Source organism: Balaenoptera musculus, chromosome 19 (genome assembly GCF_009873245.2).
Source record: "Balaenoptera musculus isolate JJ_BM4_2016_0621 chromosome 19, mBalMus1.pri.v3, whole genome shotgun sequence".
In the NCBI taxonomy this organism is placed as follows: Eukaryota; Metazoa; Chordata; class Mammalia; order Artiodactyla; family Balaenopteridae; genus Balaenoptera; species Balaenoptera musculus.
In genome coordinates, this window is record NC_045803.1 from 7,801,287 (window position 1) to 7,827,996 (window position 26,710).

The 26,710-nt window shown below is 56.2% G+C and overlaps 3 protein-coding genes across 7 annotated transcripts; 2 read left to right on the top strand and 1 right to left on the bottom strand.

Annotated features, from left to right (window-relative positions):
• The first annotated feature begins 464 nt into the window (after positions 1–464).
• On the top strand, positions 465–4,210 carry HRC (histidine rich calcium binding protein). Of its 2 annotated transcripts, XM_036834274.1 has the most exons (6): positions 466–2,296; positions 2,375–2,445; positions 2,981–3,049; positions 3,311–3,365; positions 3,851–3,887; positions 4,072–4,193. In XM_036834274.1, the coding sequence occupies exons 1-6, from the start codon at positions 661–663 to the stop codon at positions 4,106–4,108; spliced, it is 1,905 nt and encodes a 634-aa protein (XP_036690169.1). In that variant the 5' UTR covers positions 466–660; the 3' UTR covers positions 4,109–4,193. The 2 variants fall into 2 exon arrangements, with proteins under 2 accessions (XP_036690168.1, XP_036690169.1); XM_036834273.1 differs by lacking the exon at positions 3,851–3,887 and having other exon boundaries at positions 465–2,296; positions 4,072–4,210.
• Positions 4,211–4,356: 146 nt separating this feature from the next.
• PPFIA3 (PTPRF interacting protein alpha 3) lies at positions 4,357–25,649 on the bottom strand. 4 transcript variants are annotated; one of them, XM_036834275.1, is made up of 29 exons: positions 25,478–25,649; positions 20,585–20,839; positions 20,222–20,323; positions 19,684–19,848; positions 19,249–19,323; positions 18,701–18,775; positions 18,164–18,385; positions 17,022–17,168; positions 16,799–16,933; positions 16,303–16,386; positions 16,049–16,180; positions 15,539–15,601; positions 15,303–15,382; positions 14,868–15,012; positions 14,137–14,324; positions 12,898–13,120; positions 11,552–11,715; positions 11,303–11,430; positions 10,634–10,727; positions 10,208–10,289; positions 9,308–9,508; positions 8,600–8,662; positions 8,405–8,431; positions 7,156–7,331; positions 6,640–6,737; positions 6,243–6,418; positions 6,086–6,154; positions 5,690–5,861; positions 4,357–5,289 (listed from the first exon to the last, which is right to left on the bottom strand). In XM_036834275.1, exons 2-29 carry the CDS (start codon positions 20,822–20,824, stop codon positions 5,231–5,233), a joined length of 3,585 nt encoding a protein of 1,194 aa, XP_036690170.1. In that variant the 5' UTR covers positions 20,825–20,839; positions 25,478–25,649; the 3' UTR covers positions 4,357–5,230. The 4 variants fall into 4 exon arrangements, 3 of the variants coding, with proteins under 3 accessions (XP_036690170.1, XP_036690171.1, XP_036690172.1); XM_036834276.1 differs by lacking the exon at positions 25,478–25,649 and having other exon boundaries at positions 4,357–5,133; positions 5,218–5,289; positions 20,585–20,824; XM_036834277.1 differs by lacking the exon at positions 8,405–8,431.
• C19H19orf73 (chromosome 19 C19orf73 homolog) lies at positions 20,995–26,628 on the top strand. Its single transcript, XM_036834058.1, is given in 5 exon segments — positions 20,995–21,051; positions 24,876–25,081; positions 26,154–26,262; positions 26,264–26,401; positions 26,404–26,628. Coding segments are annotated over 5 exon segments (735 nt in total).
• Positions 26,629–26,710: the final 82 nt, after the last annotated feature.

Genomic DNA, 26,710 nt, shown 5'->3' on the forward strand with positions numbered 1-26,710 from the left:
TGTGCTGGAGCAAAATTCCTTTCGCGCCATTCCAGGGCTTCCATATTGGCATCCACCTTCTCAGCAAAGTAGCCCATTCTGGCCAGAAACTCCCCATAATCTAACCCCCAGTCCTTCTTTGGCAGGGGTTTCTCCCCTCAGATACATCCCTCCTGCTACCCTCCCCCATGGCCCAGGCTCCCCCCAAATTGGCCTACTAAAAATCTAGCCATTGTCTTTGCAGCTGCCAAACATGAACTTGTTGGCAACCCAAAGTCAAATCCCTTGGCTCCTCTCTCTTGGCCAAGGAGAGACCCCTTCATCCACCCCCTCCCCAGCTGGGAGGAGGAGGAGCAGGAGGGGAGGGGCAGGTGGGGACTGACCCAGAATAACTCAGGGCTGAGAGTAAATTTAGCCACAGAGAGGGGAGGGGAGAGACCCTATTGGCTGGGAAGTGGGAGGGAGGGCCGGAGAGGAGGGTAAGGGGCTCTGGAGACTGCCTCAGAGGTCCTGGCTGTGAGGGCCAGAGGGCAGAGGCCGAGAGAGACACAGCAAAGGAACAACACAGGGAGAAATAAAGAGAAGGAGCCCAAAAGGGACAAGGACCCCAACATTCATCCACATAGCCATAGCCACGGTGGGAGCCAGCCCTGGGAGAAGCTCTGCTGCCTGTCTGTCCCCATGGGCCACTGTGGGCCGTGGCTGCACACTTCTCTCCTCTGGGCTGCAGTGGCCAGCCTGCTTCTCCCCACTGCCGTGACCCAGCAGCTGAGAGGGGCTGGGCCGGGGCCCAGCAACTGGAACAACAATGCAGGAGCTTCGGGGCCCTCAGGGGACGCGTCGGGCAAGTTTGGCCACCCCACGCACAGCCATAGAGGCCACGGAGATGAGAACAAGGATGTTTCCACGGAGAGTGGGCATCATTTCTGGGGCCACGGAGACCACAGAGAAGAGGACGAAGATGTCTCCAGAGAATCCCAAGACCATAGGTACCAAGGCCCCGAGGTGGGAGATGAGAACATCTCTGATGAGGAGGAATATACAGAGCATGCTCAGCAGGCCCGTGGGCACAGAAGCCATGGGAACGAAGACGCGGATGATTCAGCTGAGCACGGGCACCACTTCCCCAGCCACGGGAGCCACGGCCATGAAGATGAGGACGAAGATGAAGTTGTGTCCAGTGAGCATCACCATCATATCGTCAGGCATGTACACCGAGGCCATGGAGAAGAGGAGGATGAAGAAGAGGAAGAGGAGGATGTCTCCACTGAGTATGGACACCAGGTCCACAGACACCGAGACCATGGGAAGGAAAAGGATGAAGATGTCTCAGATGAACACCACCATCATGGCCCCAGCCGCAGACACCGAGGCCGTGAAGAAGAAGAAGAAGAAGAAGATGATGACGATGATGTCTCCACTGAGTACGTACACCAGACCCACAGGAGTCAAGGCCATGGGAAGGAAGACAATGAAGATGTCTCAGATGAACACCACCATCATATCCCTAGCCACAGACATCAAGGCCACAGAGACAAGGAAGATGAGGATGAGGATGTGTCCACTGAACACTGGCACCAGGTTCCCAGACATACCCACCATGGCCTTGGAGACGACGAGGAGGAGGACGAGGAGGAGATCACAGTCAAGTTCAGCCACCATGTTGCAAGCCACCAACGCCAAGGCCACAAGAGCGCTGAGGAGGAGGACTTCCCAGAGGGATATGAAAGAGCAGTCCCTGGCCATCACCACCGCGGAGTCCCCAAGGAGGAAGATGAGGACATCTCTGCCAAGCTTGGCCACCAGGCTCCCAGCCACAGGCAGCAAAGCCACAGAGATAAAGGGACTGGCCACAGAGGGTCCATCAAAGAGGAGACTAGCCACCAGCCCCCAGAACACATGGGGGTAAAGGATAGAAGCCATTTAAAGGAGAGTGATTCTGAGGAGGAAGAGGAAGAGAAGGAAGAGGATCACAGCTCCCATGAAGAAGATGATGAAGGTTCAGAGGAGGGAGGAGAAGGCACCCACCATGGCAGCCTGGACCAGGAGGATGAGGAAGACAAGGAGGAAGGTCATGGCCTCAGCCTGAGCCAGGAGGAGGAGGAAGAAGAGGAGGAAGAGGAAGAAGAGAAGGAGGAGAGGAGGGAAGAGAGGGCTGAGGTTTGGGTCCCACTGAGCCAAGACCACCAGGAGGAAGAAGATGAGGAGGAGGGGCTGGAGGAGGATGAGCTCCCCTTCACCATCATCCCCAACCCACTGGCCAGGAGGGAGGTGTCTGGAGGTGCCTCCAGTGAAGAGGAGAGCGGTGAGGACATGGGTAAGTGATCTGACTGGATGATGCGGGTGGGGAGGAGCGGAGTCAGCCTGGGTCACCGCTGCCCTCTTGTCCCCACAGATCAGCCGGACGCCCAGCAGTACGGGAACTACCAGCCAGGGTCCCTTTGCGGTTACTGCTCCTTCTGCAATGTATGTCCGCAACCCAGCTCCATCCACCAAGCTGTTCCTAGAGTTTGTGCCAGGGCTCTGGTGTGCCTTGGGAGGGCCCTGAGCAACGGGCCTGAGTAAACAGAGACACTTCTGGGGCCAAGTAGGGGACAGACTGGAGGCCAGGAGGCTGGGGAGGAGCCTGGGACAGTGGTCCAGGAAAGAGAGGGTGAGGCCTAAGCTGCACTTGCAGATGTGGGGACAGGGAGGAGGGTTCAAGGCAGAGCTGAGGGAGGTGGGACAGGACTGGAGACTGACAGGCTATGGGGAGAATAGGAAGAGAGGGGGTGAAGAGAGTACCCAAAGGTCCAGCCCACAGTGACAAGGGGACGTCGGGGCGCCTTGCAATAGGGAAATGAGGGGGTGGGAAGCAGGTTAAGCAGGTTGGAGGAAGATACTGAGCTCAGTGTCAGAAGTAATGAGGCTGAGAAGTTGGGGATATGTCCAGCGGGCAGGGTGGAGGACTGGCGGGTGGCTCCCAAACGTCTCTGCCTAACCAGGCTCCTCTGGTCCCCAGCGATGCACTGAATGTGAGAACTGTCACTGTGACGAGGAGAACATGGGAGAGCACTGCGACCAGTGCCAGGTGAGACTTCCCCCAGACTCAAGGATCCACCAGGTTTCCGGATGGCCCGGGACCCTCTGAGCACCCCCAGCCCCAAATCCTCTGCCCTCAAACTGACCTAACCCCTTACCCCTGATGCAGCCTTGACTCCAAACCCGATCCTGCCTCTGACCTTAACCTCCACCTAGCTACACTCCTACCCAAGTACGGCCCACGCCCCATCCTAACTCCGCCCCTGACCACCTCCTACCGCTCATTCTCTCTCCCCATCCCCGCCCCCAGCACTGCCAGTTCTGCTACCTCTGCCCGCTGGTCTGCGAAACTGTCTGCACTCCGGGTGAGCATGGGTGGGGCCCAGAAGAAACCTGATGAAGGTTTCTAGGCCGCGGGGCCTAGTGGGTGGAGCCAACCTGAGGAGCAGGCTGGAAGGTTGTGGGGCGTGGCTATGTGGGGAGGCGTGGCCAAGGCTGGGACTCTGTGACGAGCGGGAGGAGCACGGAGGGGCGGGGCCGGGCAGAGGGAAGGTTGGGGATAGGTGCCAAAACCTAAGAGGTTCGGATTGAGGGGTGAGCCTAGAACAACCAAGAGGTTGGGGCCAAAGCAAGTGGAATTCGAAGGACGCGGCGGGGGGTGGGGCTATTGGAGAATGGGAACACTTAGAACACTTAGAGCCAGGAGGAAGGAAGGAGTCCCTGTAGAAGGAATTAGTCTGGGGGAAGGAATCCAGAAAAGGGGGCGGAGCTAGTCCTGATCCTGGACTGAGTGAAAAGTGTCCCCCAATTTCACCCGTGGTGTACCCCTCAAGCCTCTTCTCTCCCACAGGAAGCTACGTCGACTATTTCTCCTCGTCCCTGTACCAGTAAGTGTATGGAGGAGGGATGTTTAAGGGCCCCGTTTAGAAAGGTGTTGTCCCGCTATGAATTATTGGACAACCCTGAGCCTCTAGTCCCCCCTTGGTGAAATGGGCAGGTTAACGATCTCTAAGCGCCCTGGTGTGAGCTTTGGACACTTCGGCTGTCCAACCTCTGCGTCCTTCTCTCCAGAGCCCTGGCAGACATGCTGGAAACTCCGGAACTCTAACCCAGACACACGGCTGCGGCGCAGATACATCTCCCTGGCCCTCCAACCCCTTTCCACGGGCCATATTTATTTCTCTGAATAAACGTGCTCCCCGAAACCTCATTGTCAGGCCTGGGATCTGGATCCTCTGGGCACCGGGGAACGCGGGTGGGGTCTGAGGGAGAAGGGGCCTGGACTCCTCGAGGTGGGTGGTTGCTAGGTCCTGATAAATAAATCAGTCAACACGGGAGCTTTTTGAAACAGTTCTCTTTACCCGTGATCACTGAGTGACGCCTAGGGCAGGGAGGCCGACCAAGAGTCGGGGGCGAGGGCTCCCCCACCGTCTTTCCTCTCCCCACGCCACATCGCCCAGCGGCATCGTGGAAAGAGGATTCTCCCATGCAAACCCCGGAGCTGGAGCGGAACGGGGAGCGCAGTTCTGCACTCCCTACCCACCCCGGGGCACGGACACGGCCACAGCACGGGGGGCGGAGGGGCCTCGGGGACACGAGACACTGGGGAGAGAGAGGAAACCCCGCCCGCGGCTGACCCCAGGCACCGGCGACCGGACGCCGCGGGGCAGGGCTGAGTGGCACAAAGGGCGAGGCTTTTAGCAGCGAGTCCCCCCTCCCCTCCTTTCGGACGAAGAAGGACGACTTGGGCCCCGCGACTGGGAAGAAAGGGGAGGGGGCAGCCTCTCCCCGCATGCGGCCCGGGAGGGAAGCCCCGCCCCCTTCCCGCGGGGAAAGGGCACCCATCTCCCACCGGAAACTGATCAATAAATTACAAAGTAGAGGAAAGGGAGGCGGAAGTTTGGGGCGGGATTTCTTCCTGCCGCCTTCTTCCCCCCTCTCAGTCCAGTGCATGTGGTTTGGTCCAGGCCCAGTCCATTTGTGAGGCAGGGACCAGCATTCCCCGTTTGTCTGTACAGATGGTCCAGTCCGCGGCGTGAGCTCCCCAGCAAGCTCTCCCCGGCGAGACCATACTCTGGGCAGGAGGGGAAACGGCCCAGCCTCTGAAAGGTTCTTCCGTCCGAGTGAGGTCACCTGCATTGACGCCAGGCAGTGCGTGCAGCTGTGAAGATCCATTGTGCCGCCCAGAACCCCAAGAGCGCCCAGTACCGTCCTCACCTGGAGGCGTACACTAGCAGGAATAGGTCCGGACAGAAACGCCGTCTGCCCGGGAACTCCCAGAAGTCTGGCCTGGAGGGAGAGTGAGCAGCGGTTCAGCCTGGAAAGCGCGCACGCACACACACACACACACGCCCACTTCCTCCCCCAGTATTTCTCCGATCCTCAACCCCAAGCGTCCTCCCTTGGATTTCCCCTCCCGACATGACAACGACCGCCTAGCTCCAAGCCGGTGTCCCACCCTTTCCCATAGCCTTGGATTCCTTCAAAGTATCCCAGGTGACACTGGAAGAGCTCATTTCCCACCCTGGAAAGGGGGTGTGGTGGGGTTGAGGAGGTTGGCTTATAGGAGCGGTCCATTTGTCATGGTTGGGGGAGAAAGGACTAGGCCATTTCAGAACCTGAAGAGGGAGGTTCCTACCCCCGAGGAAAGGGAGGGGAGGAGAGGCTGTCGAGTTTGGGATCCGCCCACCTTCCGGCTGCAGCTTGCGGAGAGGAAGCCCCGGCGAGCCCAGGGCCCCTGCTGCGGCCGAACGAAAGTTGGGGGGCAACATCTCAGCTGAGTCAGGAGTTACGCCTCGGAGGTCCTTCTCTCGGAACATCTTCCGCCAGGATGGGGAGCGGCTGAAGGACTTGGCACTGTCCTAGGTATAGGGGCCCGGCAGCCGGTGAGGGACTAGGGCCGCGTTCCGACTCCGCCCCTTCATTTGACCCCACCCCTCCCCGGGTCCTTCCCTCCTTTAACCCCGCCCCTTTTCTGGCACCTCCTCCAACCACGACTCGCTGGCAAAGTCAAGCCCCACCCCTTCAGCTCCCAGCCTAGCGGTGCCGCTGGGAGTGGAGTCTCCTATGCTGCTGCTGCGCCCACCTCATCCAGCCGCCTGTCTGTGCCCAAGGAGATGAGGTTGCTGAATTCCTTCTCCAAGAGCTGCCGGGCCTGGGGAGGAGAGGTGGGAGAGGGGTTAGCAGCGTGCAGTCTGTGAGGTGGGGATGCCCAGTATGCCCAGGGCCTAGCGGCAGCTCACCTGTGCATTCTGTGTGGGAATCTGCAGGAGCAAGGCCAGGTCAGAGTAGTCGAAGGTCTCGTCCAGGGCGAGCAGCGCCCCGTGCACCCCGCTCTCCGTGAGGTTCGTGGCGAATTCCTTCAGGCCCAGCCCGGACACCCAACCCATGACCCGCTCATTGGACCACACCATCACGTCTGGGGACAGAAGGGACCCTCAGCTGCTCCCCTCCTGGGGCCAGGCCCTTCCAATTTATCCCATATCTCCACCCCCACTTCCTCTTCCTGGCCACGCCCCTATGCTGGCTCCATCCCCTCTTCCCTGGCCTCCGTCCCCTCCCCTATTTATGCCTCCTCCAGCACTGTTCCAAACCCCTCCAACGTGGCTCCCAGCTGGACGTTTACACTTTTCTACTCACCTCGGATCTGGGTCTGACTCTCTTCCCGCCTCCGCTCCAAGTCCTTCCGGTCATAGTTGAGCCGTTTCAGGCACATGATCCCGTAATGCAGACTCACCCTGAGTAACAGAGATAGTGGAGTTACAGATGAGCCCTCATACCCCAATGACTGCTACTCCTATTGGGCTCTCCCCGTTGTCTGTGGTCTTCTGGCAGAGGTTGGGGAATTGCTCCATTGGATCTGTTCTACTGATTGCTGACCTTCCCAGGAATTGCAATATTTTCAAAAAGCAGTTCCTATTAGCCAACCTCTAAGGGGTATGGGGTCAACTAGCTAAGCTGTCTCAGGACTTGGGCTTTTCCTAGTGGGCCTTCTTATGGGTGGAAGGGGCACAAGAGTCTGGACTGCCTGACAATCAGGGCTAGAGGACCAAAGATAGTCCAAGGAATTCCCCATCACTGGTCCTATTTGCCAAAGACTCTCTAGAAGTGGGGCTTCCCCCCTTGGACTGTCACCATGGGCCAGGCAACCCCCACCTGTGGAAGCTGTCCACCATCTTGAGTTGGCCCCGGAGCTCCTTCTTGTTAAGATGATCTAACATTCGGGCATCCACCAGCGACTCCATGAAGTAGCTGCGGTACTGGGGCAGCCCCAGGCTGGGCAGCCAGTCGTTCCCCACCCATTCATGGTTCATGTCGCCATATGCCAGGATCTGGGGCCATGGGCAGGTGGGGGAGGAGTCAGGCCCTCTGACCCCTTCCCATGTATGTATGAAAGGGTATAGTCCAACCCCCCTCCCCCAGATCCGAGGTTGTTCTTTCTCCATCCCATAGCAGGACAATGGCCAATCTCTGCTCAGGACAATGGACAATCCAAAATTGTCTCCCTTTCCTTCATTATGACAGCATAGACCCTTGTCTACTCAAAGTGTGGTCCTTGGACCCACAGCATTATCATCACTTGTGAACTTGCTGGAGTTGCAGAATCTCAGACCCTAGCCTACTGAATCAAAATTTTATTCTCACAAGATTCTCAGGTTATCTGAACTGTACATTAAAGTTTAAGAAGCTCTAGTCTAAAGTTGTCCCAACTCAGAACAATGGATCAGTCCAACATCACTACTCCCCCAAGTCAGCACAACGGATTCTTCCAATGTAGCTCTCTCCCCAACAAAGGATAATGGATCTATCCACCACTCTTGCACTGTCCCCAAAATACTAGTCTAGCTATATCTGGCCCAGGACAATATTCTGGATCAACCCCAAATCCTTCACTCCTCTTAGCATAAGGAAATAATCCATACCTTCCCCCCTGCTGGGAAACAAAGACCCCACACAGCTCCTCTGTCTCAGGTGAGGTCATCCCTCTCCCCTCTTGAGAACAAAATGTAGCTCCTTCTCCCCAACTTCTCACCCTGACCTGCCGCCCCCTCGCCCCAAATGCTTTCCCTTTTCACCCCAGTACAGTGGAACAATTCCACTTCCCTCTTTTCTAGGGAAAAGAGCTGCTCAGCACCTCCCTCTAGTTAGAGCAATGAAACAGCCCGTGGAGCCCCCGCAACCCAGCATAATGGAATGACCCGTGCACCACTAACAGTGGAATAGCCGGGCTTCTACGCCGACCCCCACCAAGCCACAGACAAGAGCAGAGCTCCGCGCAGCGCCCCCTCCCGCGGTGAGGATGGAATGCTCCGGCGAGGGGAGGGGCGGGGCTCGGAGAAGGAGGGGCGTCCATGCAGCGTGCACAGCCTGTTCATGCGCCCACGGCCCGCCCCGCGCCCCCTACCTGCTCCCAGCTGATCTCCTTGGTCTCCTGACCAGTTAGTGGGAAGAGGGGAGAGAAGGGGTGGGTTAAGGGGCAGGCGGAGGAGGGCGGGAGGGACGAAGAGACGGACAGACAGCCACAGATTCATCCGCCCCCCTTGCTCCTCCCGAGGGAAAGTTAGTGCCACCCCCAAGGCCACCGGCAGGGGGCACTCACAGGCTTGGTCGTCGCGGTAAGGGACTCCATCTCTTCATGTGTCATCCACACGTTTCCTGTGGACTGAGGGGCGAGGGGTGTTACAGAGGTTGAGAGAGGGCTTCTGAACAGGGGAGGGGAAGGAGGTCGTGCTCCTGGAGGAGCCGAATTAGGCATGGGAACACATAATTTTCTGTATGGAACAAAATGATAAAATTTTAGAAGTCAGTATGTGCTATGGGAAAAAAAATAGGTGTTCATGTGTTGGGGTGATGGGGCCGGTACTAGTTTAGCCGTTGAGTTAGGGAGGCCTCTTGGAGGTGGTGACATTTGAGCTGAGACTTCAAGGATGAGCAGGAGCCAGCCTTGGGGGAAAAAGAGGGAGGGGTACTCCTAGGAAAGGGAGCAGCAAGGGCCAAGAAGCAGAGTAGAAAAGGGGGGGTGGTAGGGGCCCCTCATCAAGGGCCCTGTAGAGAACCATATGAATTTGGCTTTTTCTCCGGGATGGGATCCCTCTGGCTTCAGTGTGTAAAACAGCCTGAGGGGAGGCAGAGGGACCTGAAGGGAGACCCCACTCTCAAGAGATAATCCAGGTGAGAAACTGTGGGGAGCAGGGTGTATCAGACAGAGCTGGAGTGAGCGGACCCAGGATTGGCTACTCTGAGGACAGTAGGCGGGGCCTTGAGACAGCAAGACAGCAGGGCCTGGGATTGGCCCCTGGACACTCACAGTGCGGGAGGAGGCAGGAGCAGAGGGTGAGGTGAGTGAGACCATCTCCTGGATAGCGAGGCGCAGCTTGAGCCGGTGCAGTGGGTTGCTGATGCCGATCTCGCGCTGGATCTCCGTGTCTGACAAGTTGGCCATGATGGCACCACTCTTGACATTGGCCCGGCAGGCGGCCACATACCACGCAGGCATGCCTACCCACAGCTGGACCAGAGGGAGGAAGGGAGAAATGGGGAAAAAATGAGACAGAGAGACAGAGACATACAGGAGGAGAAGTGGGAGAGGGACAGAAAGAAAGGGAGAGAGGGAGACAGAGAGATGGGGAAAGGCAAATGGGAGAGAAACAGAAAGACATGAGAAAGCAGTGAGAGGAGGGCAAGGCACAAAGAGATGCGAGAGTCAGAGGGAGACACAGGAGAACAAAGGAGGAGAGTCAGAGAAGGGTAATACCAGAGTCAGAGGGGAAAGAGAGAGATGGGGAGAGACAGAGATGAGGAGAGACACACAGAGATGAGAGGCAGAGATGGGGAGAGAAAGGAGCAAAAGACATAGAGAGACATGGGAAGAAATACGGGGAATGACAAAAACACAGAGATGGGGAGAGAGGCAGGAAAATAGAGACACAGAGAGAGAGAGAGACATGGGAAGACACAAAAAGATAGAGAGAGACAACAGGACCAAGGTGGGCATGGCCAGAAGGACAGGGGTGAGGGGAGGAGGAAAAAGAGCAACAGGAAGATCTACAAGAAGCCTGACCCCTCCCAGGGCCTCCCCCCCACCAACTCCTCTCCACCGCCACCTCTGAGTTAGGAGGATGGTACTAGGTGGACCCGGCCAGCCCTAAGGGTGGGGTTCTCAGACCAACTGGGGATAAAGAGTCAGGACGTTTCTGGGCCCCAGTACCTCTAGCCAGGAGACCACAGTGGGCCCATCCCAGGCAGCAAAAGGCAGGCCCTGACGGCAGGCCTCTTCCAGAAGTTCATGCCTGGGGAGAAGGGGCCAGGGCAGGAGATCTCAGGGGCAGAGACACCTAGCCCTCTTGGATGGCCCCCTTCACCAACTGCATCCCCCCACCAAAGCAATTTTTATGAATGTAAAAAACATGGCAGGAGGCTAAAAAAAATACATGTGAATCTTTGTAATCCACCTTCCCTCCCCCCAACACACCCACACTAATCAAGAGAAAAGGGGGAATAAAAGAAAAGAAAAACTCTAAGGGTTCCCAAGTTCCCAGGCAAGCAAGTTCAGGATCTTGGACACCCCCTCCCAGAATTTTCTTCTCACTTATGACCAACCCTCCCCACCTCCGCACCACACACCCACACTCACTTCCTCTTGTTCCTTCGGTCCTTGTCTCCTGGGCCTGTCAGCTTGGCTAGCCCCAGAGGGTCAGTGGCCAATGTCTCGTCTGAGGGTGTTCCAGCTGGAGGCAGGGAGGGGCCAAAATTTGGAGAGTCTCAAAGGGGAGGCAGAATCTTTGATGCTGGGGGGTTGAGAAGGATGCCAGGAAAGCAGAGGCCCAGAGGGATTAGTAAATGCGGCCACACAGAGGGAGTGATAAAACCAGACAGGGACCAAGGTATTTCCTGATTTGTAGCATATGCCAATTTCCATGGTGTAAATAATCCCACCAATTTCAAGCTACCAATGTGATGTCAAAGCAGCTCATAAAATTCCTGAAAATTTAACTAACTTGGATTTCACAAACCAGACAAGCAGGCTCCAGCCCATCAGATGCCCTGCCTTTAGGATGCTCCTCCCTCTTTCTCTATTTAAAAAATAGGTAAATAACATAACAAATTCATTTGCCCACCAGTCACTCAGGCAGGCCTCAGAGTGCCCTTTCCTTGTCCCTTCTCCTCCCCTCTACCTCTGCCAAGGTTCCAGTGTTCTAAATGAATTACCAAATGAATGAAGACAGGATTGTATGTCAAATGAATATGTAAAGAAGAAGAAGGAAGGAAGAAAGGAAGGGAGAGAGGGAATCAGGGGACTCACCCAGAGAAGAGCTGTCCCGACCTGGTGGTCCCATTCGCCCCTTCTCCTTCTTGCCAAAGAGACGGCCTATGGATGACTTGATGCTCTTCTTCTTGGGAGCTTTGTGCAGGGAATCTGGGGTGCCCTCACTGGGTGAGCAGGACAGATAGATGCCATCTGGGATGCCTCCTCTCATCCCAAGTCTTTGTCCACTCCCACCGCCTCCTTCCAAGCAAGTCCCTCCCTGTCCCATCCCTTATTCTTACTGACCTTCCCCGTGAGGGCCCTCCATCTTCCAGGGATCCCGCCTGCAGTGCCAAGGCCTGGGTCATTCTCTCAAGGCGGGCAGAACGAGGAGTGGGAGGTGGGGTGTCTCCTGGGATTGCTGGTCCCTCCATTCGTGGAGCCCCAGCTTCCTCCTTGGGGGCATGATTCTGGAGACAGAGAGGCAGAGATGCTATATTGAATCGGAGGGATCATGTTGGGGGCTCATTAGTTGGGATGTCTACGAGGTGTCTGGGATACCCCTGACTTGGGGAACCACTTCTAAAGATAGCCTAGATTAAGTGCGGGTGAGTTGCATAAATATAAAGGCAATAACTGCAGTCCCTCTGGAGCTTGATAAGCCCATATTTATACTGTCTTAGCTTCTGGTGTCAGGAGTGGGATCTGCTCAGCCTCAAGGAAAGCTAATGAGTTACAGGTTCTGAAAGTAGGAAATCTGAGTTTAAGGCAATAAAATAGGGCAGATAGATATTGTGCCTCCCTCAAAGGTCAATTCTGAGGATCTAATGGTAGTTCTCAAATGTATATTTGGTCACAGAGACATTTTTCTAAAAATCCTATGCACTGGGAATTCCCTGGCCATCCAGTAGTTAGGACTTGGTGCTCTCACTGACAGGGCCCAGGGTTCGATCCCTGGTGGGGGAACTAAAATCCCTCGAGCTGCATGGCATGGCCAAAAAAATAAAAAATAAAAGTAAAAAAATAAAAATAGGGCTTCCCTGGTGGCGCAGTGGTTGAGAATCCGCCTGCCAATGCAGGGGACACGGGTTCGAGCCCTGGTCTGGGAAGATCCCACATGCCACGGAGCGGCTGGGCCCGTGAGCCACAACTACTGAGCCTGCGCGTCTGGAGCCTGTGCTCCGCAACAAGAGAGGCCGTGATAGTGAGAGGCCCGCGCACCGCGATGAGGAGTGACCCCTGCTTGCCACAACTAGAGAAAGCCCTCGCACAGAAACGAAGACCCAACACAGCCAAAAATAAAAAATAAAATAAATACATTAAAATAATTTCACATTTAAAAAAAAAAAAAAAAAATATATATATATATATATATATAAAATAAAAAAATAAAAAATAAAAATAAAAATCCTATGCAGAAACTTAATTCATAAAACAGGTAAAAGTAGATCAGATCTGACTAAAGTACAAGTTAGGGTTCAGGAACCCAGTGGCTCAGCCTCCCATTTGCCCTTTGAGTTGGAACTTTTAGGGAAAGCTAAGGTTGCTTTTGAAAATCACTGGTGTGTTGGTCATTGTTGCTTTTTGTTAGGGAGCCCTGTTTATGACCTCCCACCACCACCACCAAGCTGAGGAGACTTAAGAATACTCACAGCTTTGTCGGTGCCCTCACGGGCAGGGCTAGGGGGTGCCAGACGGGGTGTTGAGTGGCCAGAGCTGGGAGGGGAGGGGCTGGCAAGGGTAGAGGTGGTGAGGGAGGGGGGCAGTGAGCAGCTACTGCGGTAGCGGCCCAGTGAGTCCAGGCCCGAGCCAGACACCCGGCTCTCCAGCTCTTCTGCCCTCTGTTCTGTTGTCTCCTTCTCCTCTTGGATTAACCTGAGGAGGAAAAGGGGGAGATGGGGTGAGAGGACTCAGGCAGACAATAGGAGAGGGAGTTGGGGGATCCCAATGTGCCAGGAAGGCTTGGCGGAGCAAAAATAATTCTGAGGAAGGGACAATGAGGTTAGAGGGTCTTGGTGGATCCCTGACGGCCTCACAGGTTCAAGGGGAGTCAAGGGATCATGATAGGCTCAGGAGGTCGTGGAGAGATTAGGGATGACAGGATGATCAGGATCTGCATCAGGATGACGCTGATAGTAAACAAGTGGTTATGGAAAAGCACAAGTGGATTACTATGGGCAAGAGGTCAAGTTCCAAGGAGGACAGCAAGAGCAAGCTCCTAAGAGCAGAGTGAGATCAGGGACTCTGAGGTCAACCTAGGATCTGGGAAGGTCATAGAGACATTTGGTGAGAGTCACTGTCTCAAGTCACAACAAGTTTGAATGGAAGATGATGGTCATGTTGATACGTTTGCTGGGGCCCATGGAAAATGTTTTATTAGAGAATTGTTAAATAGGGCAATTTCTGGGGAATCAGGGTAGACTTTATGTGATGGGGGTTTCTTAATAAATTGAGGATTGTTGTTATATTAGGTAGAAATTCTTGTTATCTAGAGTTGAGGTTCTCAAGGTGTTTTGGACTGGGGGACCTTGTGTTGTGTTGAGATTCGTAGGGTACTGGGAGTCTCTGGGTAACTGTTGCGTGAAGCCATGAAAGCCATGATGTAATGGAGGATTCTTGATGGATTGGATTGTGAATTTTGGCATTTGGGGATGCAGTCTTGGGTATATTGGGAAATTGTGAGTACCGGCCGGGGGGTGTGTAATGTATATATAGCACATAGGAGACTTCTTGGTATTTCCTCAGGGATTCCTGGATAGTGTTGGGCTGGGAGAATTCCTTGAGGATGTTGAGGAAAGGAGTTGGGCTTAGGTGTGCAGATTAGTCTCCAGAGCCAGAGGGGCCTTGGGCTAAGCTCAGGCAGGGTGGGGAAGAACTGGGCCAGTGCTCACTTGATCTCTTTGTTGATGGCTTCCAGCTGCTCCTGAAGCATGATGGCCAGTGTCTGCACATCAGCCTGCCCACTGGGAGACAGCAACTCAGCTCCAAACATCCCCTCCGCCTCCTCCTCATCTGAGCCATCCAGCTCCCCAGGGAATGGAGGTGGCATGGACCCCGCAGGGGCAGACCGCTCCCACTCCTATCTCTGTGTGGAGACAGAGAGATGCCAGGTGGACAAGGGCCGAGGTAGGTGCTGGGTCTTCCCTCACCTATCCTGACCTTGCCCACCCTCTATAACCCTGCCCATGTCCCCTGACACTGACTGCCCTCACCATGTGACCCAGCCCCCCAGCCCAGCTTTCTCTCTTGGTGGGTCCTTCTTCTTGACCACCCATGACTCTGCCCTCTCCCCTGATTCCACTGTTTCCTTTGACCCAGCCCACTTCCTTTCTTCACTTGACCCCATCCATTCTAGGATTCTACACCCTGCATACCATCCCCCCAAACCCACCCCTCTTCCCACCCCATCGTTCCTCTAAAGTTCTCACCAGGCAGCAGGACGTCCACGTGAAGAGCCATCGAGGCAAGTGGGGATGACGGAAGAAGAAGAGAAGACAGTGTGGGTCCAGGAGACCTTGCTTCTCAACTCAGTCCCCTCCCAGAGCCCTGCATGTTGGGCTCCACCTCCTACTGCTGCCCTCCCAAGCCCTGCTCAGTCCAGGCCCCAGAAGTGGCTGCTGACCTTAGAGGGCTCATCTTTGACCCCTGACCAGCGACCCCTCTTGCTTGCCCGGCCACTGCCAGCCCCATAGGGGTCCAGGTGGGCGCCAGAAGGTAATGTGGGTGCCTGGGAGTAACGGAGCTCCAGGGCACTGCCAGGGAGAGATCTGTGGGCATAGAGAGGGCAGTCAGAGACCAAGGGGTCAGGAAAAGGAAACAGAGGTGAGTGGTCATGGGGAAGGGCTTGGAGTCAGAGGATTGGGAGAGGGATCTGAAGCCAAAGGTCAGGAAAAAGGGTCTGGGGTCAGAGGTCATGAAGTCAGGGGTCAAAAATAAAAGGGACCAGTGGAAGTCTCAGGAGGACAGGGAGTGGGGTGGGGGAGACTTCGTATCAGAAGGGATGTGCTTGGCCAAGGGGGCTCCATGGGCAGAGGTGGGACAGGAAGATTACTGTCACCTGGAGTAGGAGGACGGTGGCCTCCCCCGCAGCTGGTCAATCTCCATCTGCATGCGCTCCATCTCCGCCAAGAGCTGCTCCTGGGGGGAGGAGGTTGGAGATGTCAGGTCAGAATCTGCCCCCTCCCCCCCACTGAGTGTCAGCCCCTCCCAGCCAGGCTGATTCCAACCCCAGCAATGCCTGCTCCATTTCCCTGGCCCTCACCCCCAAGCGCACCCCCCCAGCCCCCTCCCTACCTTGTTGAGCAGCAGCTCATCCTGAAGCTTCTTCATGCTGGCGATCTCCTCGCTTAGTGAGTTCTGTGGGGGGCAGGGGGGCAGTGAGGGGGCGGAATCTGGAAGCAGCCTCCAGTGCGCAGAGACAGGCCTGAGGGGACCCCAGGGGAAATGAGGTGGGCTTGAATGGTGAGCTGGATGGGGAGAGGGTTGTGGAGCCGAAGATGCCGCTTAGGCAGGGAGTCCCTGGGAGCCCAAAATTCAGCGTCCTGTGAAATTTCCACGGATTCAGAGTTTGAGGGTCCACAGGGTGAGAGGCTTGGGCAAAAGCCAAGAATTCAGGCTGTAGGTGCCCCAGAATTCAGCTCTAGGGTGTTTAAACTAGGTGAAAGTGTGGTGGTCCCAGCAATAGAGCAGTCTATTAATTTCAAATTCAGGATGCCCAGATTTGGGGAGATCTCAGATAACTGCTTGGGGAAAGGTCTGGGGCCCCAAGATTCCAGCTCATTGGAGTCCTAGGCTGGGGCACACCTTCTCCTCCAGTGCCCCCATGCGCTCCTTGAGGTGAAGCTGCAACCGTTCGTTGGACTCACTCAGCAGCTTGTCCACTGTCTCGGACAGCCGCTTATTGTGGTCATCGTTCATCTTCTCCCGCTGCCGGGCCTGCCCAGAGGAGAACAGAGCAGAGGTGCTCAAGCCCCGAGCACTGTCCCTGCTCCGAGCTCCCGCCCCCCGGCACAGCCCCCTCATCTAGGCGCATCCCCCAAGCCTCAAAGCCTCCTCACCCGCTGCAGCTCCTGGTTCTTCTCCTCCAACTGGGCCTCCAGCTGCCGAAGCCTCTCCTCAAAATTCCCATGACGTTCCTCAGCCTAGAGGATGGAACCCATGGCATCTGACTTTGTCCCACTAGGACGCAGTCAGCCTCCAGGCCCCAGCTCCTCCAAGGCTGGCTTCCAGGCCCCAGGCCCCTCCCCCACAGGACTCCAGACCCTGCACTTGTGATTCAAGCCCTGCCCTCTCCTCTAGTCTACAGGCCCTGTCCCCTTCTCAGTTCATGTTCTCCCCATCTGTTCAGTCCAAACTAGAGAGCACCACCCCCCACCAAACCTCCAGGCGCTTCAACCATCCCAAGTCACGTCCCTTCCCTAGACCCCAGGCCCTGCCCTTTTCAGCAGAATTCGGGCTGTGGGTCTCCTACCCCTCCAGACTCAGGCCCTGCCTCCTCCAAGCCCCGCCCCTTTGCCCCAGAGACTCAAGGCGCCGCCCCAGGCCTCCCTTCACCTTGTTGAGCGCCGCCACTCGCTGGGCCAGCTGGGCCTCTATCTCCGGCAAGGTCTCCGCCTTCTGCAGCGTCTGCTGCAGCTTCTGCTTAGCGTCGTCCAGCCACTCGGCCAGCTGACGGCTCTTCTCTTCACTCTGGGGGACACAGACAGGGGGAAGGGAGGAGCTAGGTCAAACTGGCCACGGCCTCGCCCCCACCGCCCCTCCTCGGCCGTCCTCCCACCTGCCGGTACAGCGACTCCTTGCTGGCCAGCTCGTTTTCCAGCTTGTCGTTGGCGTCGTGCAGAGACGTGGCCTCTCGCTGGGCACTCAGGTAGCGCTTCTCTAGCGTTGTGATCCGCTCCTCCATATCCTCCCGCTGCGCCAGCGCCTGCAGAGGTGACAGAGGGCCGTGGGGGTAGCCTAGGCTTAGAACCCCAGTTCAGGCACCCCAGGGTATCCTGGGAAATGAAGTCCCCTGCCCTCAGGGTGTCAGAATGATGGAACCACACCTGCCGAGAGCTCCCAGGCATAGCCAACATTAGATCCCATGCCACCTGATAGTTAAAATGGTGGTACAGCACCTCCCATAAACTTCTGGGGCAGTACTGGCTTAGACCCTCCTCATATGGATGACCTAAGACCCATGAGATGGAATGTCTCCACTCTTCTTAGCCCACTTGCCTCAAAAATCCAGGCCTTAGATTTTTCAGCAACTTCTGGCACAGCTCAGGTTTAGAATCACAGAGCAAGTGCCCTAGGGTCTCAGAGGAAACAAGGGTCCCTTCCACCTGGGAGGCAACATCTCCCAAGAGCCCCCAGGGTAGCGCATGCTTAGAAAACCAGAGAAGGTGCTCCAGGGTCTCATGGGGGAAGGACTCCTGCCTGGGAGCCGGTGTGGTGGGACCACATTTCCCAATAAGCTCTGGGGCCATCCACACTTGAAATCCGAGGTAAAAGCCCCAGCGGATGATGAAAACTAAAGTGCTCTCTCTTCTTTCTCATTCAGTGCTTTCAAGAATCCATGCCCTACATTTCACAGCAGTCCCCGCAGCGTGGGAGTTAAGGTCAAGGAACCTCAGCCAGGATGGGGTGAAATGCAGACAAAGGAGTTCAGTTAAGAGGTGCAAGAGAATTTCCCAATGATAACATAATAACTACAACAAGATACTGGGTGACTACCAAGTATGTGCCATGTGCCAACTCTCTGACAAGGGTCATACATCCCATTAGGTGAGGAAACTGAGACTCAGAGAGGAGAAGTGTCCACACAGCTTGTGGACTGAATCCAGATTCGTGAATTCTGTGACTATGGGCAAAGGGGGACAGGAAGGGTTGAGGGGAGGGAAGGGACAGAGGGCAGCCCACCAGGGGCTCCGGCCTCACCTCCTTGAGGTCGCGCTGGAGCTTGGCGTTAGCTTCCTCGGCCTTACCCAGCTCGCGGTGGGCCGTGCCCAGCTCCTCCTCCAGCTGGCTCATCTGGCGGCACAACACCGCCAGGCGCTCCCGCAGCTGGCACACCTCCGCCCGCTGGCGCTCCAGGGCCTCCTCCAGCTCTGCCGTGCGCCGGTTCGAATCCCCACCAGGACCCAGGCCATTGGCAAGAGTCTGGAATGGGGACAGTGAGGGAGGAAGGGACAGAACTCAGAGTGGGGAACACAGAGATAGAGAATGCAAGGAGAAAACTGATGGGGGTGAGGGGCGATCGAAGATCAGTAAGAGCCATGGAGGTCACAAAAGTTAGCTAGCTGACTTGAATCAGAGGTCAAAGGCCAGTAAGGGTCTGAGGTGTTCAGATGTCCTAGGGTCAGTGAGAATCGTACCAAACATTAAAAGGACCATCACAAAGTCAGGGGGCTGAGTGGGATCACAGTGAGGAGGACCAGTGAAGAGCAAGGGGAAGGAAAGACTTCCACCTCTTACCTGCCCATCCCCATCCTTGCCGGGCTCCTCTAGCCCCGACCGGCGCCTAGACAGCTGCTCTCGAAGGCTCAGAGTCTGGCAATGGGAAAGGGAGATCAGGGCAAAAGAGGCCCTAGAAACCCCGTTTGTACTTCCCACTGGCACTGGTCCTGCTGGGGCCACCCTTATCCCACAGTCTACCCTTAGACCCTGTGCCGTCATTATATGTCTCCTTAGCCCCCCACCAGAGAAGAAGTCCACTCTTATTCTTAACCTTAGCCTACTTGTGGAGGTGTCCTGACTTTCCCCACCCAACCATTTCCTCCATAGTCAGTTCTTTCCCTTAGCCCAAGCCCTGGTTCTCACCTTAGTCTCACTGTCACAGGGCAGTACTCCCCTTAGTCCTGCCCAATGAGTTCCTCCTTAGGAACCTCACTGGTTATCTCCATAGTCCTACCCCACTGGTCTTCTGCCCTAGTCCTGCTCCCAACAGATTCTAGGACCCACCCAATCAGTTCCACCCCATTGGTAGTTCATAAGTCCCTCCTCCTTCTTGGTCACGCCCCCACCTCCTGATTGCTCAGCTCCAACTCTTCCTCTAGCACTGCCACCCGCTCCAGCGCCATTCGCAGCCGCTCCCGGACCTGGGGGTGGGGGCAAGACAGTGTGAGATGGAGATCAGACCCGATCAAGGACAGTTGATGCAGAACACCTTTGGGATGGACCTGATAGGGCGACATTAGCATTCCTCTATTTATAGTATGTGTGCATCCCCAACTAGCTACCAAGTCAGCCTCACCCGCTGGTATCCCCCATCCTATTATATTTTTCTATTATCAGCCACTCAGGTCCCAGTCTGCATAACTTGTCTCAGTCAATTACAGTCAACATTCTTCCCACTTGGGCCATCCCCAACCAATCACGGCCAGAATTTCTGCCATTCAACATAGCCCCAGCCAACCACGAGTTTCTGTTCTGTAACCAGGCTCTTTCAATTCTCATACCTTCTCATCCAGGGCCTTGTGGTGCTCGAAGAGGGATTTTAGAGCCTTGAGTACCTCCACCTCGGAAGAGACCCCTCCCGGGGACTGGGCCTGGCGCTTTACCACAGTCATACGCAGTGACCTCTCGTGCCTGGACACCAGGCACTCCAGGTGTTCTAGGAGAAGCTACAGAGATAGGGCACCGGGCCAAGGAAAAGTGTCAAGGGAAGAGAGGCAGAGTGAAGGAAGAGGATTCAGACAGGTGGGGCGGACACATGGTAGAGGTGGAGCCAAGCAAAGTGGTATGGAGAGAGACAGGTCAGGAAAAGAGAGGGATAACAGAGGTGGGGGGCAGGTCAAGGAAGGAGTGGTACAGGAAATGAGAACAGTTATGGAGATAGGGGAGGGGACATGAAGGAAGGAGGGGACCAGAGGAGACCCGCCAAGTTGTAGGAGCAGGGAGAAGAAAAGAAGGCGAGATAGAGGAAAAACAATGGGTCAGGCTGCAACACCCAAGGCCCCGCCCACCGCACTTAGGTCCCGCCCCAAGACCTCTCACCCGAGTATTGTTCCGCTCTGCCTTCAGCTCCGCAATTTCTTCCTCCCGTTCCAGTAGTTGCTCCCGACACAAGTTCAGCTCCTTCGTCAGAGCCGCAAACTCCTGTCCAGGTGTGGGCAGGATTGGACAATCAGATCAATCCTTTTCCCCATCTCCTTCATTCCATAGGACTGGGAGGTTTGGAGACCCCTCCCCTCTCTGCCAAGTCCCGCCCCTTCAAGCGGCTCAGGCCCCGCCCACCACCGGCAAGCCACCCCCCCCCCCTTCCAAGTGCCAAGTTCCGCCCCTTCCGGACCGCCCTCCCTGTGCCTTCGCGAGTCCAGGCCCCGCCTCCCTCAGGCCCCGCCCAGGCCCCGCCCAGACCTGGGGCAGCGCGATGCTGAGCTGGCGCTGCAGCGAGTCCTTTTCGTGGCCCAGCTCGCGCAGCCGCAACTGCGCCGTAGCCAGTCCGTCCTGCGCCTCGCGTAGCGTCTCGAGCAGGCGCTCGCGCTCCGTGAGCATCGTGACCATGAGGCGCTCCAGTTCGCCGCCCGCCTCGTCCGGGCCCAGCGCCGAACCCCGCCGGCCATCCTCGCTGATGGTGGGCATCACCTCGCACATCATGGCGGCGGTGCTGGCCTGCGGGTACGGGGAGGGGGCAGGGAACCGAGAGGGACTTCGTCAAAGCACACCAGCGAAACTGAGGCACGGTCACTGGGATACTACATAGTGAAAACTGAGGCAGGACAACCCAAGCGCTGCACAGAAGAAACTGAGGCCCATCCATTCCGATCATGGCACAAGATAAACGGAAACCCATTGCTCCCAGGAAACCAGGCCTGGCTACCTGGGTGAGAGCATTTAGAGAAACAGGTCAGACTCCATCAGACACTGGCAGCAAATCTAGGCCCAGCCTAGTCAGAGAAACCGAAGCCGGGTGCCCCATTGCCTGAGTGAATGTGGAAAGTTTTCAGGCCCCTCCCCTCTGGTCCAAGTCCCGCCCCTTCAAGCAACTCAGGCCCCGCCCATCACTATCTATTCTGGCCCTGCTGAGAATCCCCTTCAACCTACTGCATGAGCTAGAAAACTCAGGCCCAGGCGAGGGAGACCATGTCTTCAGGAGGCCACAAAACTGGGGTCACAGAATTAGGTCACTGGTACGTAGTCACCTGTATAATGTCACAGGGATGGTCCTCACCTGCTATTCAGCCCAATTCCTGCCTCCTTCAACTTCCCAGATATCTAGATATCTAGCTCCAGGAGAATCGAAAGACCCACTCCAGTCGGGAAAAACAAAAATGGTGGGGACAATGCTAGCCATCTCCCACTACGCAGGAGTCCAAGATCCAGCTACCTCTTCTCTCAGGTCACAGGAATCTAGGTCCCCTATCCCTCCCTTCCCCCAGACTGAGGAGTCTGAGCCTCCAGCCTTCTCCTCCCCAGTCCCAGGAGTCAGAGACCACATCCCCTTCCTCCCAGGACACAAGAGTCTGGGCTTTCAACCTCCAACCGTAGACCCAGAAATCTCAGCCTTCAGACTTCTCCCCCCTCAGAACTCAGAAGTCAAGGCCCCCAGGACCCAGGAGTCCAGGTGCATGAGCCGCGGGTGGAGATGAAGGGAGGTCTCCTGAGCCACTCCCTCCACACACATCAGGTCAGACGGGTCCATCTAGCTGAGCCGAAAGCAGGAGGGACCTTCACTCTTTCCCTCCTTTCTTTCTCTCCCTTCAGGCAGACGCATAACCGGTTCTCAGAGTAGATAATTTCCAGCTCCACCCAATATTCGGACTATGTCTGAAGCCTGGGACTGGGGCCTTGGACTCCTGGGAGTACAGGAGGGGACTGAGGGCCCTGGGACCTGGGAGAGGAGGCAGATGGGTGCCTGTAACCTTGGGTCTTTGAAGAGGTGCGTCTGGGAATCTAGACACCTGAATCCCAACACTCAGAGATCAGATTCAAGAAAATGTTTATAAGAGGTCAGGCCAGACTTAGACCAAAACCCAACATGGTATCTAAAACCCAGAATCTTCTCATGAGATGCAACTAAGGATGTTTTAGGGAGGCTGCTCTAGAACTTCAAATTCCTTGAGAAGGAAACAAAATTCAGCTAGGCTGGGTGTAGAATCTAGAAGGCCACGTGCAAGAAGACACAGTACAGAGTGCAGAGAGGACATACACTTCCACATTTACAATGTGCTTGGGGTAGGATCCATACATGGGGCCAAATAGAAGGGCATACTCTAGAACCCAGGTCTGGAACTTCGAACAAGCCAAGAGCAATCCAATAACTTCAAAGAGTGTCTGGGTCACCCCAGAACCCCAAACACAGAGGGGAGGATAATGATATCTAAGAACAGACCTAATGCAGTACATAACAAACCTAAGTCAGGAGACATAATCTAGACATAATCTAGAACTCAGAACCTACCAGGGATGAAGGTATAAAGGTATATTTTATCTTTACAGAATAAAGCAGAGATCGCATGCTTGGTTTTTTCATGCATCTAGATAATGTTAGAACTCAGAGGGCAGAATATATGCTCTAGAATTCAGAACATGCCCTGGAGGCAAAGGAAAACCTAGAAAATAGCAAGGAGTTTGCCTGGAACTTAGAATCGCCTGGGGGAAGATGCAGAAAGATGCATTCTGGCAATTGAGAATTTCCTGGCATAAGGACTGAGCTGGCAAAGGGGGTGGGGATGGGGGTGGTGTGTTCTAGAAATGAGGACATTTCTAGGCTGAAGACTCCAAAAGAGGAGAGAGCCTAGAGCATGTTTAGAATGCTGAAGTGGCAGATGGAGGAAGCCCCCAATCCACCAGGGGACAAGTTCTAAGCCAAGGTCACACCAGGGAAAAGATGGACAGAGAAGGTGGGAATGGATGAGCCGAGAACATAGAACCTGAGGAAGGAAGATGCAACGTACAACACTTCAGTGGGAATCCTCGAGATTTAAGACTGTAGAATTGGATGGAATCTAAAACAGGGAAGTGCAGGGACTTCCCTGGCAGTCCAGTGGTTAAGACTCGGCGCTTCCACTGCAGGGGATGTGGGTTTGATCCCTGATCACGGAACTAAGATCCTGCATGCCACACAGTGCAGCCAAAATAAATAAATAAAAATTTAAAATATAATAAAATAAAATAGGAAGTGCATTCTAGAATGGATAGCACAGTTTGGAGAAAGGCTAGAGCACATAAATGGAACACACATATTCTAGCACTTAGAATGCCCCTGGGAAGGGAATGGAATCTAGAACAATGCCAAGGATGTGGCTAGAACCTAGAACACACCCAAAATGAAATTTTAGAAGAAAATAAGCAAGGACTGGCTTCTTAAAAATTGGAACATGTAGGGAATTCTCTGGTGGTCCAGGGATTAGGACTCCGTGCTTTCACTGCTGAGGGCCCGGGTTCAATCCCAGGTCGGGGATCCAGCAAGCAACATGGTGCAGCAAAAAAAAAAAAAAAAAAAAGGAACTTGTCAAAGGGGAGGAGGGTGAGATCAGAATTTGGCTTGGGAGCATTAGCTAGATATTTGAATTTACCTGGGGAAAGTCGTGCCTTGAATTTAGCATCTAGCCTAGACTTTAGAACAGTACCTTGGGTGAAAAAGGAACAAAGATGTTGACTGGGAGTGTTCTAGGATTTAGGAAGAATCTAGAACACGAAGCATTGCCAGGGCTTATGTTTAGGTGGAAATGTGGAAGACAATTCTAGATCACAGAATGAACCTATGCCATAGAACACATCTGGAGGAAGGCATGTATGTTTGGCTCACCAGTCTGACAGTGTACTCGAAGGATGTGACATCACGATATGAAAAAATCGTGATGGAGTGCTGGAAACATCTCAAGAAGCTGGGTCTCAGGGGAGAACGTTGGAAACCCCAGGGAGCCCAGAAACTGAGATGATATGGAGATGAAGCAGGGTATTTCAAGGCCACCAGAGATGTCAAATTGATGGGAAATTGTGAGGCTGTAGGGACTTGGGTTCAAAAGAGTAACAGCTGAGTGGCTAGATACTTGGGGTGGTGGGTGGCAGAGTTGGGGAACTGGACTCCTGAATCGTTGTGGAGGCCAAAGCCAGGAGATGGAAGTTTGGAGCCTGAGTCCTTGTTGGATGGAGGGTAGGGGTAGATGGCTTTCGTGGGCAGAATAGAAGGTGGGGTCTGAACTCCTGGGTCCCTGAGGGGAGGCAGGATCAGGGACAAGGCATCTAGGTCTCCAGGGGGCAGCCAGAGAATTGCATTAAGAATTGCATTCTGAGTCCCTGAAAGGGAGAGAGTCATGGCGCCTGAATCCCTAAGGGGGCAGATGCTGGGGTGCCAGGTGGATGGGTATATTTGTCTGAGGGGCACAGGGGCTGTTGAACTGCCTCTGAAGGGAGCAAAAGCTGGAAAACTGGATTCCTAGATCCTGAGGGGGTGAGGGCTACCAGCTGGGGCCTTTAGCCAGAGGAAGTGAGGACTGACAGGGCTCCCAGAGCCCGGTGGGATCTGAGTCCTCAGATGCCAAGATCCCTAAGGTGCACCAGGCAGGAACATTCAGAAGCCCTGACTCCTCAAGTAGAAGCTGGGGTCTCCGAAACCTGGGTTGTTGAGGGTGGAGCTGAGAGCCTGACCAGCGTAACCCTGAGGCCCGGGCGCCCAGGTCGGGGAGGGCCTGGGTATCCCCAGGTCAAAGGCGCGGCGGGGGAGATCCCCGCGCCGCCGGCGCCGCCTCCCCGGCGGCAGCAGCAGGAGATGGGGGACGCGAGGCTGCCGAGAACGGTGACCATGGACAGCTCCAGAGCGGGCCTGTGTCCAGGGCGGCCGCCGAGCCGTCTGGGACTGAGGGACTCGGCCGGCTGTTCAAGCCGGAGGACCAGAGATGGGCAGACTGGGTGCGCGAATGGGGGACTATGCGGACGCGACGGGGGGGCGGCCGGCCCTAGCTGGGGGAGTCTGACACAGCCGCGGCCGGTGTCTGGAGCTCCCAGGACTGGGCCGAGGAGGAGGATCTAGGTCCAGAGGGGCTTCCTGGGGCTGACCTGGGAAATCCAGCCTCCTGGGCCCCGGAGGAGGCGCAGGCGGCAGTACGCCTGGGATTTCAGGGTTCGGTTGGGGACTCAGAGCCGGGAGGGGCACGCCTGAGTCTCTGGGGTCTGGCTGTGAAATCTGGCCTCTGAGGTCCCAGGGGATGAAGAAGGGAATCCAGGATCTCAGGGAGGCGGGGGAAGCTCGGCGACGGGTCCCCGGGATGGGCGCTGCCAGGCGGGCCGGGCTGGGCTCTTACCTACCTGGTCCGCGGCGGCTGCGGGCGGAGCTGGGCTGCAGGAGGGACGTGGGGTGGGGTGGGGGGACCGGGCGGGGCCCCTGGCGGCGGCCGGGGCCCGGATCTGTGGCTCCGGAGCCCTGTCTCCGCCGCTCGCGCGGGCTCCGCGTCTCTTGCTCCGGCTTGGTCGCTGGGGCCCCCCCCCCCCTTGACGGTCTCACAGCCCTCTACCCCCTAAAATAGCCCCCTGCCCCTTTCACCGTTCAGCCTCCCCCCGCGAGGCCGCAGCCGTCAGATCCAGGGGTGCTCACCAGCGCCCCCCAAATCCCACCTTCCCCCGCCAAAAAATTCCTCCTCCCTCCTCCCCCCACCCCCCGCAAACCAGCTCCGGGGCGGTCGTGGCCCCTTTAACAGAAGACTGACAGACGGGGCCGTATGGCCAATGGGAGGCGGTGTCTGCGCCGGCCGGCGGCTAAACCCCGCCTCCGCACTGCCTGGGAGGGGTCTCGCGGGCGGAGAGCGGGAGGCGGGGCTCAAGGTGGGACTGCCAATAGGCAAGCGGCGTGCGGCGGCTGGGGTGGGAGGCGGAGCCCGGCAGGGGGATGATGTCACCTGGAGCGAGTGGCGCGCGGCGTGGAACGCGAGTCGCGACCCCGGATTCCGGCGGTGGCGCGCGCCGGCCCTCGCGCCGCACGGGACAGGAGGGAGGGAGTAAAGGATGGATTTTAAGGCGGGGGCAGTTCCCGGAGACACGCGCTCGGGTTGGAAGGTGGGGTGAATGCCGGGTCGGCTAGCGCACCTTATTCTGCACCCCTTGCGCCCGCCTCGGGAACTGCACGTGGCACCTCCACCCCCGCCTCCCACTCAGACGATTACGCGGCCGGGAGGGCTCCCCCGGCGGGCTAGGCTAATGGTTCGCTCCGCCCCGCCCACACAGAGGCCGCCCACTGACTTTTGCGCGTTTCAGGCCTCCTCTGTGCAACCAGATACAGAGGAAGGGGGCTTGGCCTCCGCCCTCAGGATCTCTGAAGGGTAGGGGGAGTTGTCTTCAGTTATGACCCAGCGCTCAGACCCAGACCGGGTCCCAGCCTCCAACCTGGACTTGCCGCTAGGAAGCCGGCCAGCCTCTGCCTTCGAACCTGGGGAAAAGCCTCAAGCTCCGCTCTCAGACTCTGAAAAGGGTCTGGTCGTGACCTCAGCTTCTCTCCTTCCCCCACATCTCCAGACATTCTAACCCCCGGATGCAGAACAGACACAG